This window comes from Lepidochelys kempii, chromosome 20 (genome assembly GCF_965140265.1).
Source record: "Lepidochelys kempii isolate rLepKem1 chromosome 20, rLepKem1.hap2, whole genome shotgun sequence".
Lineage (NCBI taxonomy): Eukaryota > Metazoa > Chordata > Testudines > Cheloniidae > Lepidochelys > Lepidochelys kempii.
In genome coordinates this window covers 18,226,831-18,242,230 of record NC_133275.1, presented here as the reverse complement: position 1 = coordinate 18,242,230, position 15,400 = coordinate 18,226,831, and the positions used below count along the sequence as shown (strand labels likewise).

Below are 15,400 nucleotides of genomic sequence, written 5' to 3'. Positions count from 1 at the left end.
TGGCAGGGGCTCTGGAACAATTTTTATAGTGGGGGGGCTGAGAGCCATTGAACCAAACTGCAAACCCTGTGTATAATGGAAACCACTTCAAGCCAGGGGGTGCTGCAGCACCCAGTAGTCAGGGGCTACTTCCAGCACCTATGGATACTGGGGACACTGCCATGGCCTGTGCTGGGTCTAAAACATCTGGTGATTAGAGCCTGCAGGATTTTCTCCCCTGGCCCAGGGCTTAGGTTGGTCAGTACATCTACAGCAGCTGTTCTAATGGGGAAGTGTCTAAGGGCAAAAGCTAGTGGGTTTCCAGGAGGCAGTGTGGTCTAGTGGCAAGGCGCACTCGCCTAGCTGGATTCTATTCCTGGTTCTGCCATTAAACTTGGGCAAGTCACTGCCCTGCTCTGTGCCTCAGTTCCCCCCCCCCCCCACCTTTGTCTGTTTAGAATGTGAGCTGGGGCAGGGATTGTCTCTCTGTGTGTGCCTATGAAGCACCCTGCACCATGAGGCCCTGATCTCAGCAGGGGCAGTGACTGTCTGTCCCTGTGTGTCTATGCAGCGCCTAGCACCATGGGGCTCTGATCTAGGCTGCAGCCTCTATGCTACTGAAATACAAATAACAATGATAATCATTCTGATTTGGTCACAGTTCACAGCTCACACTTGTGCCTGGAGCCAGTTTTCCATAAACGCTCAGAAGCTCTGGTTGAGGATTCTCTCCCCTGGTAGCCCTAGAGATCTGTCTCCCGGCTAGCAGCTCCCTTAGCTGCTGGTACCAACTGGCTGCCGATACCGCGCTGGTCTCCTGGTTTCTCTTTGTCCCTGACAATGGCCGGGGCATGGCAAGGAATAGTTGGGCTGGGACCCTTGGCCTGGGCTGATGCAAGCCGCGGGTCTGTCTCAGCCACGTCCCAGCGTGATCTGTTCCCTCTACCTGCCCCCACCACCGGGTTTCTTCAGACTCTGAGGCGGCAGCCACACTGGGGTCTGGCACTTCCCACCGAGCAGCCCAGCCGCATCTGAGTCCCTGGGTGTTTTGTGTGAATAGCTGAGGCTCTGGTCTGGATATTTCCATCTGGCCATGCCTGTTGCCAGCCAGAACTGAGGAGGGGAGGGGGGATCTCAGACAGCTCCCTGTCGTCTCGCCTCACCCAAAGGGCAGCACGACGTGGTGTCGACAGCCAGACTCATCCCCGGGCCAGACTGCATTGCTCCACGGTGCCTTGGTGCTGCCAGGCTGTGTTTGCATTGCAAAGCCAGCAGGACCCTCCCTGGCTGCTGAAAGAGACACTCTCAGGCCAGATTTGGCTTGATGTTAGGTGCTGCTGGGAAGGGGCGAGTTCCTCTAATGCCCAGTCAAAAATGTTCTCCTGGAATCTCTGTCACACCGGCCAACAGCAAATCCCCGTTGTCCTGGCAGCGGGTCACCACTCAAATACTGCAGCAGTGGGTTGGTGTGGAATGGAAGCATGCTGGAGACTCATGCCCCGGTCTGCCCCTTGAATCAAAGCTCTGAGACCACAATGAGGGGCATTGCCAAGAGATTTATCCAGCCTGTCTACACTACATGGGCAATCCACTCTAAGCACCCAATGTCCTGTCCCAGCACACCTTAGGATGGATCCTCTGAGGGGCAGGCTCCGGTGGTTTCCAAGCCCTGAGACAACTCTAGGTAGGGTGACCAGATAGCAACTGTGAAAAAACGGGACGGGGGTGGGGGGTAATAGGCATCTATATAAGAAAAAATCCCAAAAAACGGGACTGTCCCTTTAAAAATGGAACGGATGGTCACCCTAGCTCTGGGGGAGTGTCTGTGTGCAGCATTGCTCCAGTTTAATTTAAGGTGTGATTTGACAGTGATTGAAGGAAATCAGAGCCAAAAAGTGTTTGGCCACGTTTATTTCATAGATTCATAGATATTTAGGTCAGAAGGGACCATTATGATCATCTAGTCTGACCTCCTGCACAACCTTGTTTCAGTTTAAACCAGACTCATAAGTCAGTTAGGAACAGGTTTAAGTGAAACCAAAATAAGATGCTCTTAATCTGAAATAAGATCGTCCACACAGGACTTTGCACTGGTTTAACTGAACCAGTTTAATGAATCTGGTACAACAAATACTATGTGTAGACAAGTCCAGGACATTACAAAACTAGGTGACTGGTCAGCTGAAACTGACTAACTGCAATGGGTTAGAAACAAAATGAAAGACGAAACTTAGATCGATTTTTTTCATGGACTCATAGATGAAGGACCCCTGTGATCATCTAGCAGCCCCTCCTGTATAACACAGGCCATAGGACTTCCCTGAGATAATTCCTGTTTGAACTAGAGCATATATTTTAGAAAAACATCCAGTCTTGATTTTAAAGCCAGCTCTCTGAATCAATGCAAACTGCTAATATAGACACACTTAATTAGGTTTTCCCCTTGAATCAGTTGACTCAACCTAAATCAAACTAAACTGATTTACATGAGGCTGTGTGTCTGCATTGCATTGCCTTCACTAAACTGGCTTTTTGTTAAGTTTGTGCAGCTTTTTTAGTATGCAAGGCCTGTGTCTTGTTATGTTTGGAAAGCGAATAGCAGATTGTGGGTGACACCAGAATCCTAATAAAAATAGTCTTAGCTCAGGGAAATAATAATATTTTTTTTTTTTTTAAAAAAGCCACAAATAGTGAAAAATAAAGTGCTTAAAAATACAATTCCTGAGCTGACAATCTTCCTGTAATAACAGACAAATCTAAGGCCATTTAACAATTCTTGGGAACAGTAGAGCCAGAACTCAGACTCTTCTGCTCTGAAAGTGCTACTACCTGAGCTCAAGGAGAATCTCCATCACCAGTTTGCAGTAGAGGGTTTAGGACACATAGCTGATCAGCTGTGATTCTCTCCAGCAGAGGGCCGTGGCACATGTACAAAACTAGGCAAAACTATTACAAACATCTACAGATTCTTTCAGCTCTTCCTCACCCCCAATACAAATCAGCAGTGGGGCGGGTGTGGGGATAGCTGTGAAGTTAAAGAAGGAAATGCCAGTTTTTACACTCCAAATTCCGATGACAATATAGATAGATGCTTAGCATGTGGGTCAAAGCCTCTGAGTGATGAGCTCGAAATGCGCTGTGTTTTTTTACGCATTGCATGTCGGAATTGGCAAAGCCCCAAGCTCCCAGAGTAGCAGATTAAAAACATAAAGGGAGCAAATAAAGAGGAAGTCATTTAAGGAAGGGAAAGAGGAGGATTTAAAATGCCACAACGTAATTCAATTAAAAGGCCATAAAAAGAGAGAGAGAGAGAGAAGGAGGCGAGATTGGAAACAGGAGGCTCTCGGAAGCTGTGAGCTTCTGCGTGGAGAGGATCAGCCATTCGGAGAAGCAAAATAATGAGACAAGCAAGGGGGGAAAAAGCCAAGGGGCTGACGGCAGGGATTCAATGCAGCAAAGCTGGATTTATATTCTCACTTCTGCATGTTAGGAAGGATGAGAGTTTTACTGAATGAGTTTTAATGATTCCAACAGTTTCTCTGTCCCTCCCCCAAATCAGCACTGGGCCCCAGTTCAGGAAACCACTTAAGCACATGATGGGACATTTTATCATGAATCTGGCAGTGTCTGGTGTTTAATGTCAAGCACTAGCTCCCGGAGTCATGGGGCTGTGCAAGAATCTCACTAAGAACATACAAGTGGCCATACTGGGTCAGACCAATGGACCATCTAGCCCAGGGTCCCGGTACCAGATGCTTCAGAGGGAATGAACAGAACAGGGCAATTATTGAGTGATCCACCCCCTGTTGTCCAGTCCCAGCTTCCAGCAATGAGAGGCTTAGGAACACCAGGAGCATGGGGCAGCGTCCCTGACCATCTGGCTAATAGCCACAGAGGCAGCTCGCCCTTGTGGTTGCAGAGCAAAGCCTAAAAAGGTGACCCTCCTGCAGAACCCCGCCCCCCCAGAGAGCCAATAAAAAGAACACCAATCAGACTTCTTTTTGCCTAAATATGATGATCTTTTGGGGCCTGACTCAGGAGTTTTTTGAACGTTGGATGAGTTAAGCACGTGCTTAAGTGCTTTCCTGAATCAGGGCCTGAGTGCTCAAGCCTCCAGCCCTGGGCTAGGCTGGGTCACACCACACAGACTTAGAAGAAGGGTGGTTTGTGACTAAGCTGGAACTCGAGAGTAGAGGCCTCATTTTTAAGCCCAGCCTGGAGTCACGCCCACCTGACCCGACCCTGACACTCCCACCGGCCGCCCCTTGCTGGGCTGTGTGTGTTGCAGAGCAAGAGAAGCTGGGACTCCCGGCACATTCGCTCCGTAGCACACGCAGCACAGCAAGGTGGCAGTGGCTGCAGGAGGAGAGCTGACCTGAGCCCCAGAGGTTTCAGTTGTTCATCCACGCTTGTGGTCAGGTCCCATCCAGGTTGGACTGCAGGGCTCTACTCAAGACTGGCGCAGAATGTGTGTGACCTTGGGCAAGTCACTTAGACTTTCTGGCCCAGATCCTCAAAGGTATTCATAGAATCATAGAATATCAGAGTTGGAAGGGACCTCAGGAGGTCATCTAGTCCAACCCCCTGCTCAAAGCAGGACCAGTCCCCAATTTTTGCCCTAGATCCCTAAATGGCCCCCTCAAGGATTGAACTCACAACCCTGGGTTTAGCAGGCCAATGCTCAAACCACTGAGCTATCCCCTTATTCAGACACCTAATGTCCACAGTGGGAGTGTGCCTCAGTTCCCCACCTGTAAAATGGGCATAATAATCCTAGCTTTCTCTGTCTTGCCCATGATTGAGCTCAAGGCCCCATTGTGCTAGGTATGTACATGTAGCATGATGCGGCCTTGATCTCTACTGAAATCTCTAGGTGCTACCTTAATGCAAATAGCAGCGTGAAGGAAATTCCGCAGATTTCATGCAGGTTGCTGCCTTTCTGTGACAGTGCAGCTTTATGACATGTGTGGCAATGCCGAGACCTGCAGCAAGGTGTCGCACAGATCCATCGGGGCAACCCAATGCTTTAACGATAAAGTGATGTATCTTTAGAGTAAGGGGGGGGAAAATGCAACAAGAAAAGTTAAAGAGTAAAGTCACTTGGAGAGAGCACTGTGTGAGTAGCTCCTCTATGACAGGCTGCAGCAATGCTAAGAACAAAATGGCTGAACAAAGAGGCAGAATTCTCTCCTCAGATTATTTTATCTTTTTCTCTTTAGGTTCTGTTAATGAAAAGAAAGGCAGAAATTAGGGCTGGTCAAAAATGTCCCATTGAAACTGTTTTAAGATAGAAAATTGGGTTTTTGATTAAACAAACATTTTCACTAAAAGTGTCTGCTTTCTGCAGAGATTTTCAACTGTTCATTGAAAAAAAAAAACACTCAACCCCCAAAATTTATATTTGGAAGCAATGTAATGGTGCCTTATGGGAGTTGTAGTTTGGGTGCCTCATGCCAACACCAGCAAGACTACATCTCCCATGTTACACCATAGCTATGCAGCACCCATGATGCATCGCGGAAGCTCAGCAAGAGGGAGATGTAGTCCATGGGTGTCTCATGGGAGATGTAGTCCAGCCACGGAGCCCAGCCCAGAGTGTAGAAGGCATCGAAACTACAACTCCCATGAGGCATCACAGCAACATTTCTGAATAGAAATTTTTGGGTTTTGGATGAAAACTTTTGAGTTTTTATTTTTCACCCACAATGTTGAAATTTTCCATGACACCCTCCATTTTCCAGCTGGCTCTAGTAGAAACATTGAAGGGACAGGGCACAGAAACCCAAAAGCACCAAAGTTCCAGACCAGGTCACGATATTGGAGTCATACATGCAACTGGCAATGAATCCTCCCAGACCATGAGGGGTGGACGGTGGGATTGTATGTTACCATATGTCATGGGATAGGTAATTTTCCTTGCAATCGCAGTAGATTTGGATTTCACCTCTGGCCGCAGTGCTATAAGCAGTGGTTTGCGAAATATCTGAAACAAAAATGCAATGCTTCTTGAATGTCAAGTCTTTTCACATTTCATTCTGAACTCCAGAATGGGGACCGTTTCCATGGCAAATTTTGCTCAGGTGCATTAATTCTCCAGTAAAAAAAAAAAGAAAGAGCCCATCTTCTGTCACAGCCCCATCCCCAATGCAAAAAGCATTGCCACCTCTTATTATTTATCATTTGTTATATCATAGCACCTGGGAACCCCAGCCACGGACCGGGATCCCCTTGTGTTCGGTGCTGTACAAACGCTGGACAAAAAGTCCCTCTCCCAAAGAGCTTCCAAGGCAAGCTATAAGAAACATGGTTTTATAAATGTGAAAATAGACCTTTTCCCAAAAAAAAGTCACACACGTTGCAGGGGTGTGAAATTGCACACAGTAGCCAACATTCCAAAATGGTGCACGGTGTATTCATGAGTATTTGTGATTCTTCCATGAGTAATATGTAAACCAAACCACACATCCCTTCTGATTCAGATCTCACAGGAGACATCTGAGAGCAATCCTCACTGCAGGTAGCCATGAAGACTGATTCTGACAAGATTTAAGAACTTTTCGAACTCCCGGCATGGGAATAACACTATTGATGGCTTAAAATTAACTCTTTGCGTGGTCAGAGCACATAGCTTTCTGTAAGTTTGAGGTGTTACTCTAATGTCCTGCCCAGATTTCAATTTTGGGATCAGATCCTCAGGTCAATATTAACAATAATCCTATATAATTTATCATTTACATAGCAACAGCTGTTGTGATAGTGGCTTTGCCCTAACTTCCCCCTGCAGTTTCAAATGGACACGGTATTTTTCACTTCCTGCCGCAAATCACTGCAAGTGTTTCTTCCCATAGGTAAACATCTGGCACATCCCACCCCAGAGGTGGCTGCATTTTAATGGGGGGATAAAGTCAGCCATAGGTATACACAGTAGTTAGGCAGCAGTAAAGTGATTTAGAATCTTTTGGGAGTCAAAAAACACATGATAGAAACTCTACCTACATTGGCTAGAATGTCAAGGATTATAACATTAATAAACCAGTCGGAGAACACTTCAATCTCTCTGGTCACTCAATTTCTGACCTAAAAGTGACTATTCTTCAACAAAAAAACTTCAGAAACAGACTCCAACGAGAGACTGCTGAATTGGAATTAATTTGCAAATTGGATACAATTAACTTAGGCTTGAATAGAGATTGGGAGTGGTTGAGTCATTATACAAAGTAAAACTATTTCCCCTTGTTTATTCCCCACCCCCCCGCACCCCCACTGTTCCTCAGACGTTCTTGTTAACTCCTGGAAATGTGCTAGAAATGGCCCACCTTGATTATCACTTCAAAAGGTTTTCTCTCCCCCCACCCCACTCTCCTGCCGGTAATAGCTCATCTTAAGTGATCACTCTCCTTACAATGTGTATGATAAACACCCATTTTTTCATGGTCTGTGTGTATATAAATCTCCTCACTGTATTTTCCACTTTATGCATCCGATGAAGTGAGCTGTAGCTCACGAAAGCTCATGCTCAAATAAATTGGTTAGTCTCTAAGGCGCCACAAGTCCTCCTTTTCTATTGGCTAGAATGTTATTCATTTACAAGGATAACTCAAGTCGTAGAACTTGCTGATGGCTGAAATGTGGCTTGGACAGAGGCATGAGACTATGCTCGTGCTGGGAGATTTGCTGGGTAAGGACACTGGAGTGAAACTACAGCTCTGGTTTGTTTACTAACTTCTGAGCTATCTCAGAATCAGGACTGGACTAAGGAGTGAGGTGTACCAGCAGAGCTGTGTGTCTAGGGTGGTCGCAGGTTTGGAAGAGCAGTGGGGAGAAGAAAGCCAGGAGTAAGGAGCATGACCGCAGAAGGCCCCATAGTGGACCGTGGGGATCGAGGGGCATCAGCAGAGTTGTGCTCAGGGAGGGTAATCCAGGGCTGGAACAGCAGAGGGGCTGAGTTCCAGACTGGGGGCAGAACCACAGCCACTCGTGCTGCTGCTCAGATCAGTTCCTTTGGCCAAGCCCATCTCTGCGAGAAGCAATTTTTTAAGATCAGAGGAACTGCACCACCCAGAGCAAGAACAGGGGCTGGATGCAAGGCGTGGCGATGCCAATTAGTCAAGCTACTCGGTGAGACCCAGATCTGAAGAAACTGACAAGCAGACCCGCCCCATTCAGTTAGGCTCCAGTTCCCAATTAACCCCTAGCCATCCTGCCACACTCTCTAGACCAGATTTCCAAGACATCTCAGCTCCCATTTAGGCACCAAAGGTCTCAGCCTCTCTGGTGCTAATTGAGGGCTAAACTCTATGTGAAATCTGGTCCTGATTGTGGAGTCACCCCTCTCAGATTGACACCTCTGGTGAGCCCTTGAATATCTGACCCCACAACCAGTGGCTACATGAGAATAAGAGAAACATTGGTGGGAATTTTCCAAGTTCCACCCGCATGATAGGCTTGGCCCACACCTCTCAGAACTATTATTCAAAGAGTTCACACCTCACCCAGCTGTTGTTTCAGGCTCTCTGCAGATTCAGGCAGATGGGACTGTGTCAGTTAAACATAGTAACTGTGCCGAAAACGTGAGATTCTTGAGAGCAGGAAGGCAATTTGGGATAGCTACAAGTATGCTGTATGGCCACGTACCTGCCCAATCCAAGCCCTGTCCACATCTCACGTGTTCTGTTTTCACTAGAGCTGATTGGGAATGTTTTTTCACCAGAAAATGCTGATTTGTCAAAAACGAAATCTGCTCCTGGGAAAGGATTGATTACGACAAATCTTCCGAATCAAAAACAAATTGAAAATAGAAGCGTCGACATTTTTGAAATGAAAAGTTTTGTTTTTCAGTTCGAAACAACTTTTCATTGCAAAATTTTGGTGCATTTATACTTTAAAAAAAAAGTAAAGGGTTAATAAAAGGTCAAAATCAATCTGACATTTTTTCAGGTTGTTGGTTTGCCAAAATTTTTGAGATTTCAACTTTTCATCCTGATTCAGAATGGGAAAACATTTGGAAATCTCAGAAACTCTCGTGATATGGGAAAGCCTGCCCACCTCTAGTTCTCAGTCTCTCTTCTCGGTTAGCATTTGCCTCCTGTCCCACATTCTCTTTACACTGTTGGTGTGAGAATGTTTTACTCTGCATCTCCTGCTGCTTGGAGCAGTCTCCTGGTATCTCTCTGCATCACAGACTCTCCTTGGCTTCTACCTCTTCATTTTTTCTCTGTCTCTGGTGGATTGTGCTTTAGTCAAATGCAAGTTATTGTGCTCAATACGGAGGGGACTGGGTGAAATTCTCTGGCCTGTGACATAGAGGAGGTTAGAGGTGATCTAATGATGCATGTTGGCCTTAAAATGTATGCATCTATGAGTCACACTATATATTTTCTAAGGCAGGGATTTTCAGAGGAGGGTAAGGGACTTAGATGTATTTGAGATTCCTACCTAATCACATGACTCCAGGAGCTGGGGCGTTAGGATAAACATAAAATATCTTATGATTTGTGATTAAAATCAAGAGAGTTGGCAACACTGTAACTGCCCAAATCCCATTGAAATTCAGTGGGAATTGAGTGCCTAACTCAATTCTCATTGAAAATCCCAATCATCTTTGTGGGCTGCTATGATGCATCATAGGAAGTTAGTTCCCATGACTGCTGTGCATCATGGGAAGTTAGTTCAGCTGAGGAGCCCAGTCCACAGGGGGCAGAATGGGGGTGTCAGACACCTGAATTTACAACTCCCACAAGGCACCACTTGGTGGGTAGGGCGGTGTTCCAATTACTATGAAACAACGAAGCTGGTTGGGAATTTTAACATTGGAATGTATCTTTGACGGAAAATGTGGTTTCTGCAAAATGGAAATTTTGTGTGGGAAAATGTTGACTTAGCCAATTTTTTTTTTTAAATCTGTTGGAAAAATCAAAAGAAATATTTAGTTTAGGGTCAGTTTGACATTAATCTGCATCTGCCCGAACCACTGCGGTGTCTTCTGGGTGCCTCATGCCCTCTTTCTCCTTCTTGGGCATGGCTTGCTGGCTGAACTACATCTCCCATGATGCACCACAGTCAGATGCTGGCTGGCCTTGGTGCATCATAGGAATCCCATGACTTCAAGGCATCATGGGAGATGTAGTGTCTCTGTGGAACACAGTCCATAACAGAGAATGGGAGCAGGAGGCACCGAACTACAACTCCCATGTGGCACCGCAGTGGCTCAGCTAAATGCAGATCTTGGGGATGTGGGGTGATTCTCCATTGTTCTCAATGACGTAGGGGAGAGTCTCCTTTGTTCCCAGTGGGAGCTTATCCCTATTGTGCTGCATCTGTGTGCAGTTCTGGTCTCCCATGTTTAAGAAGGATGAATTCAAACTGGAACAGGTACAGAGAAGGGCTACTAGGATGATCCGAGGAATGGAAAACCTGTCTTATGAAAGGAAACTCAAGGAGCTTGGCTTGTTTAGCCTAACTAAAAGAAGGTTGAGGGGAGATATGATTGCTCTCTATAAATATAGCAGAGAGAGAAATATCGGAGAGGGAGAGGAATTATTTAAGCTCAGTACCAATGTGGACACAAGAACAAATGGATATAAACTGGTCATTGGGAAGTTTAGACTTGAAATCAGACGAAGGTTTCTAACCATCAGAGGAGTGAACTTTTGGAATAGCCTTCCAAGGGAAGCAGTGGGTGCAAAAGCCCTATCTGGTTTTAAGATTAAACTCGATAAGTTTATGGAGGAGATGGTATGATGGGATTACATGATTTTGGCAATTAATTGATCTTTAACTATTCATAGTAAATAGGCTCAATGGCCTGTGATGGGATGTTAGATGGGGTGGGATCTGAGTTACTACAGAGAATTCTTTTCTGGGTATCCGGCTGGTGAGTCTTGCCCACATGCTCAGGGTTCAGCTGATCACCATATTTGGGGTCGGGAAGGAACTTTCCTCCAGGGCAGATTGGAAGAGGCCCTGGAGGTTTTTTGCCTTCCTCTGTAGCATGGGGCACAGGTCACTTTCTGGAGGATTCTCTGCTTGAAGTTTTTAAACCACGATTTGAGGATTCAATAGCTCAGACATAGGTGAGAGGTTTTTCGCAGGAGTGGGTGGGTGAGATTCTGTGTCCTGCGTAGTGCAGGAGGTCGGACTAGATGATCATAATGGTCTCTTCTGACCTTAATGTCTATGAATCTCTGAATCTGTGTTGCATTTGTGTTGCCCCATGTCCTGGCCCCCTGAATCAGCCTGGCCTGGTACAAACCTAGCTGCTGAAGGCCTCACTGAGCCCATGCCAATCCTGTCTCCCTTTGCTGACGCCTTGCCCTCCTTTCTCCCTCCCTGCAGGAGGATGCTCGCTATGGCTCCAGCCCCCTGGCTATGCTAACAGCCACCTGCAATAAATTTGGAGGCTCCAGTCCAATCAGGGATTCGGCCACGCCGGGGAAAGCGGGTAACCTTTTGGGGAAGAAACTGTACCAGCTGGGAGCCGAGCAGTCCAGCCCCAAGCTCCGCAGCTCCGAGGCCATGGGAGATTCCTACACGGCCGCCTTCCCCAGTGGCAACGGGCTGATGTCCTCCTCGGCCAGCCCACAAGCCTCCACCACCTATGGCAATGACTACAGCCCCTTCTCCCACTCCTTTCCAGCTTCCTCCGGCTCTCAGGACCCCTCATCCCTCCTGGTGTCCAAGGGCCACCCCTCGGCCGAGTGCCTTCCCAGCGTCTACACCTCCTTGGATATGGCGCACCCTTACGGCTCCTGGTACAAAGCTGGGATCCATCCTGGGATCTCCAGCAGCTCCAGCAATGCGACAGCCTCCTGGTGGGACGTGCACTCCAATACCAACTGGCTGAGTGCCCAGCCCCAGTCGGACGGCCTCCAGGGCTCCCTTCAGCCTGTGCCAGCCCAGACATCCCTGAGCCCCCAGCTGCCAAGCTACAGCTCCGACTTCACCACCTTGAACCCTGCCCCGTACCCGGCCGTGGGCATCACCTCCTCCTCTCACCTCCTCCCTTCCAGCCAACACATGCTGTCCCAGGAGATGTACAAGCCCAAGCCTGTGGCCAACAACTCCCTGATGGAAGGCGGGATCGGACTGAAGGCCCCGCGTGGCGGCACCTTCAGCAGCAGCACCGGCCGCTCGACGTGCGACTGCCCCAATTGCCAGGAGCTGGAGCGGCTCGGGGCTTCAGCCGCCAGCCTGCGGAAGAAGCCCATCCACAGCTGCCACATCCCGGGCTGCGGGAAGGTCTACGGCAAGGCCTCCCACCTCAAGGCCCACCTGCGGTGGCACACAGGCGAGCGCCCCTTTGTCTGCAACTGGCTCTTCTGCGGCAAGCGCTTCACCCGCTCAGATGAGCTGGAACGGCACGTCCGCACCCACACCCGGGAGAAGAAGTTCACCTGCCCGCTCTGCAACAAGAGGTTCACCCGCAGCGACCACCTCAGCAAGCACCAGAAGACCCACACCGAGATGGGGGCAGCCAAGCCTGCCGAGGGCGAAGCCGAAAGGGAGGAGGCAGCCACCGGCGGTGGCTCTCCAGGCGCAGCCTTGCAGGATGGGTTGGCCAACGACGACAAAGACACCACCAGCCCTGAGCAAAGCAGCTTGCTGGAGATCTAACCTAGGGGTGGAGCTTCTCCTCCAGCCTCCTCTTCTTCCTCCTCCTGTTTAGTTCCCCCTCTCACTGAGATAATTTATTTCCTGGGGGAAGTGGCGGCTCAGATGCAGACACCTATTGGGTTCTTGGACAGGATCCTCTTTCTGCTCCACCCAGGCATGGGAGAGTTAAATGACCTTGATGCAAGGTCACATGGAGCAGAGGCTGGGATTTGAACCTAATCCCCAGGTCATGTTGTTTTCTTTGCCGTGAATAGACTTACTGAGCCTTTTGTCCTACCTGGCTGGGATCGCTCGCAAAGCCACTGGCACCGTCTTCCTAAGGAGTTACTTAAGGTTGACCAAAGTGTGTGTGTGTGTGGGAGGAATCATCTCCCAGTTGGGGCAACCCCGTGAGGGCTTGATCCTGGGCAATGGGAACCTGATCCTGCAAAGCCAATGGGACTACTCATGAGTTTGGTGTTCAGCAGGTGCATTGATGGATTGGGGCCCTGGAACTCAGCCCCTGCCGGGATCGGGCCCTAAATGGTGCATCAGAACCTTTGCCCTCAGGTCAGATGGGGGAGGGGAGGATACAAAGAACCCATGTCATCCTCCACCCACTTTACAAAGGAGGGCCATCAGTCACTATACGGAGATACCAAGAGGAGCTTCCACCTTCCCCTCCTCCCCCGCCTCCCCTCCCCCGTGTATTTAATCTAGAAATGTAAGAATTATATTTATGTCTTAAGTTATGATGATGAGTTAAGGGAGCGGGGTGGGGGGGTTTCACGAGGCCTTTGTGTTTAAAACACAGGAGGGGGCGTCTTTTAACGAGGGGCTCCCTGTTAATTGGTCGTCTCTCTTGACAGGGCCTCTTATGGTACCATTGACCTGCATTTAGCCTTGGGCCTTTTATAGTTTTTGCTTCTTTATGATGGAGGGAAAAAACAACAACCCTGAACATTCCCCCCTCCCTCACTTTAAAACCTTTTTTTTTAAATTTCTCCTTAGTTTTTTACCTTATTAATATCAGGAATTTTAAAAATAGCTCAGGGACAGATTTCCAATTCTTCAGCACACACAATCCAGGCCAGATTGACAAAAGCGCTCAGCACCCATACAGGGATAGGCATGTAAGTAAAGTCCTCAGCACCCAACCTGCCCCATGTATTTGGGTGCCTAAATAAGAATTGAGCTCTTTTGTAAATTTCAGCCATAAAGTCTGATCTTCTGTGGTGTTACCTTTGGGAGGACTCAGGGATGTGTACTGTGAGCAGGAATAACTTAATGGGGTGGTTTATTAACAATGGATTCCTTTCTTCAAAACATTCGTTAGGCATCAGAGTTAAACAGGTGCTGACAAAGACGGAGTTTTAACAGTGTGTCTAAAAAATCCCTACCCTTTTAATTGCTCAGCTCTTGTGATGTCACTGTTTCACTAGATCTCCTGTCACCATAGAGTCTTCCAGCCTAGACAGGACCTGAATTAGGGATGTGGGACTGAAACGGACCTCCCAGGTCATCACGTCCAATCCCCTATTTTCACAGGCAACCCTGGCAGATAATCCCCTTCATACACGTATTAAGCACCATCTTAAAACTAGTGAGGGTGCTGGCTCCCACTGCCTCACCTGACAACTCCAGACTGTAAACTCGTTAGGACAGGGATTAGCTTTTGGTTTGTAGCTGTGCAGCGCCCTGCACAATGGGGCTGCAGTTCTGCCTGGGGCCTATGGGTGCTACCTCATACCAGAAATGGTAATGATGTTGATGAGTTTTTTTTAATGTAAAAAACAAGCAGAAAACATTTCTTCTTTTTTTTTAAAGCTTTTTTGGCCTCATCCATCATAAAGGTGCAGGAGCCCATTTCCTCCCCCGTCCCCCTTGCAGGTCACCCTAATGGAAGGGCACCTCTGTTAACAGCCGGGACTTCTCTGTGTGCTAATGGAGGAAGCATTTAATTAACGAGCATTGCTTCATTTGAAAGGGGTTCTCTGTCAAAAGCCTGAGGGATTCTCAATGGGGATTGGTTCATCGCTGAGGTTCGCAGGCAGTGGGGAGGGCTCCATATGTGCGGGTATGTGTGACTGTTAATTGGGGAGCGGCGTGAGTCATGTGTCTCTCTTCCTATCCCCCCAGGAAACACGGGAGCCAGGGGGAACAGGCCATCGGGGTTGGGGGTATGAAAATGATGTGCCCCTTTTCAGCCAAGTGACACTCACCGCGCCCATGCACACTCTTACACACTTGCTCAGACACACACTTACACACACACTTATGTGCTTGTGCACACACACACACACACACACACATATGCACACACGAGTCAGGGAAGGGGTGGAGGGCAGCAGGGGCCAGCTGAGAATGCTGACAGAAGCATTTAACTGAATGCTCCGCGCATCTATTCATTTTCTCCATGTAGGGTAACATGGTGGACCAAAGACTTAGCTGGTGTCAGTTGCGGTAGCTTCCCTGATTTCAACCCCCTTCAATTTTTAACACACTGCCTGCATGCCTGCCCCCAAGCAAAAAATATATGGGGCAAAAATCAGCTTTGCTCTAATTGTAACCGACTGGGGATGGTATATTACAGACGCCCGTCTGTGCCTGCTCCACAGAGTTTGTTACAGCCCCAGCTAGGGATGCTGATGCTTTTTGGTCCCCGGTTCTATCTCTGGTGCGTACACCCAAGTTGGGAGCTGTCACATAAGCAGATGTCGATGCCACCAACATCAGAGGGAACAAGATGGTGTCTTTAAACATCCCCCCTCCCCACAACACTCCTCACCGCCATTTGATTTGGAATGGAATTGTTTGGATTTTGGTTTTG

General features: G+C 48.1%; 1 protein-coding gene across 1 annotated transcript; it reads left to right on the top strand.

Annotated features, from left to right (window-relative positions):
- The first annotated feature begins 11,346 nt into the window (after positions 1-11,346).
- SP7 (Sp7 transcription factor) lies at positions 11,347-12,645 on the top strand. Its single transcript, XM_073318877.1, has one exon. It carries the CDS (start codon positions 11,347-11,349, stop codon positions 12,589-12,591), a length of 1,245 nt encoding a protein of 414 aa, XP_073174978.1. The 3' UTR covers positions 12,592-12,645.
- Positions 12,646-15,400: the final 2,755 nt, after the last annotated feature.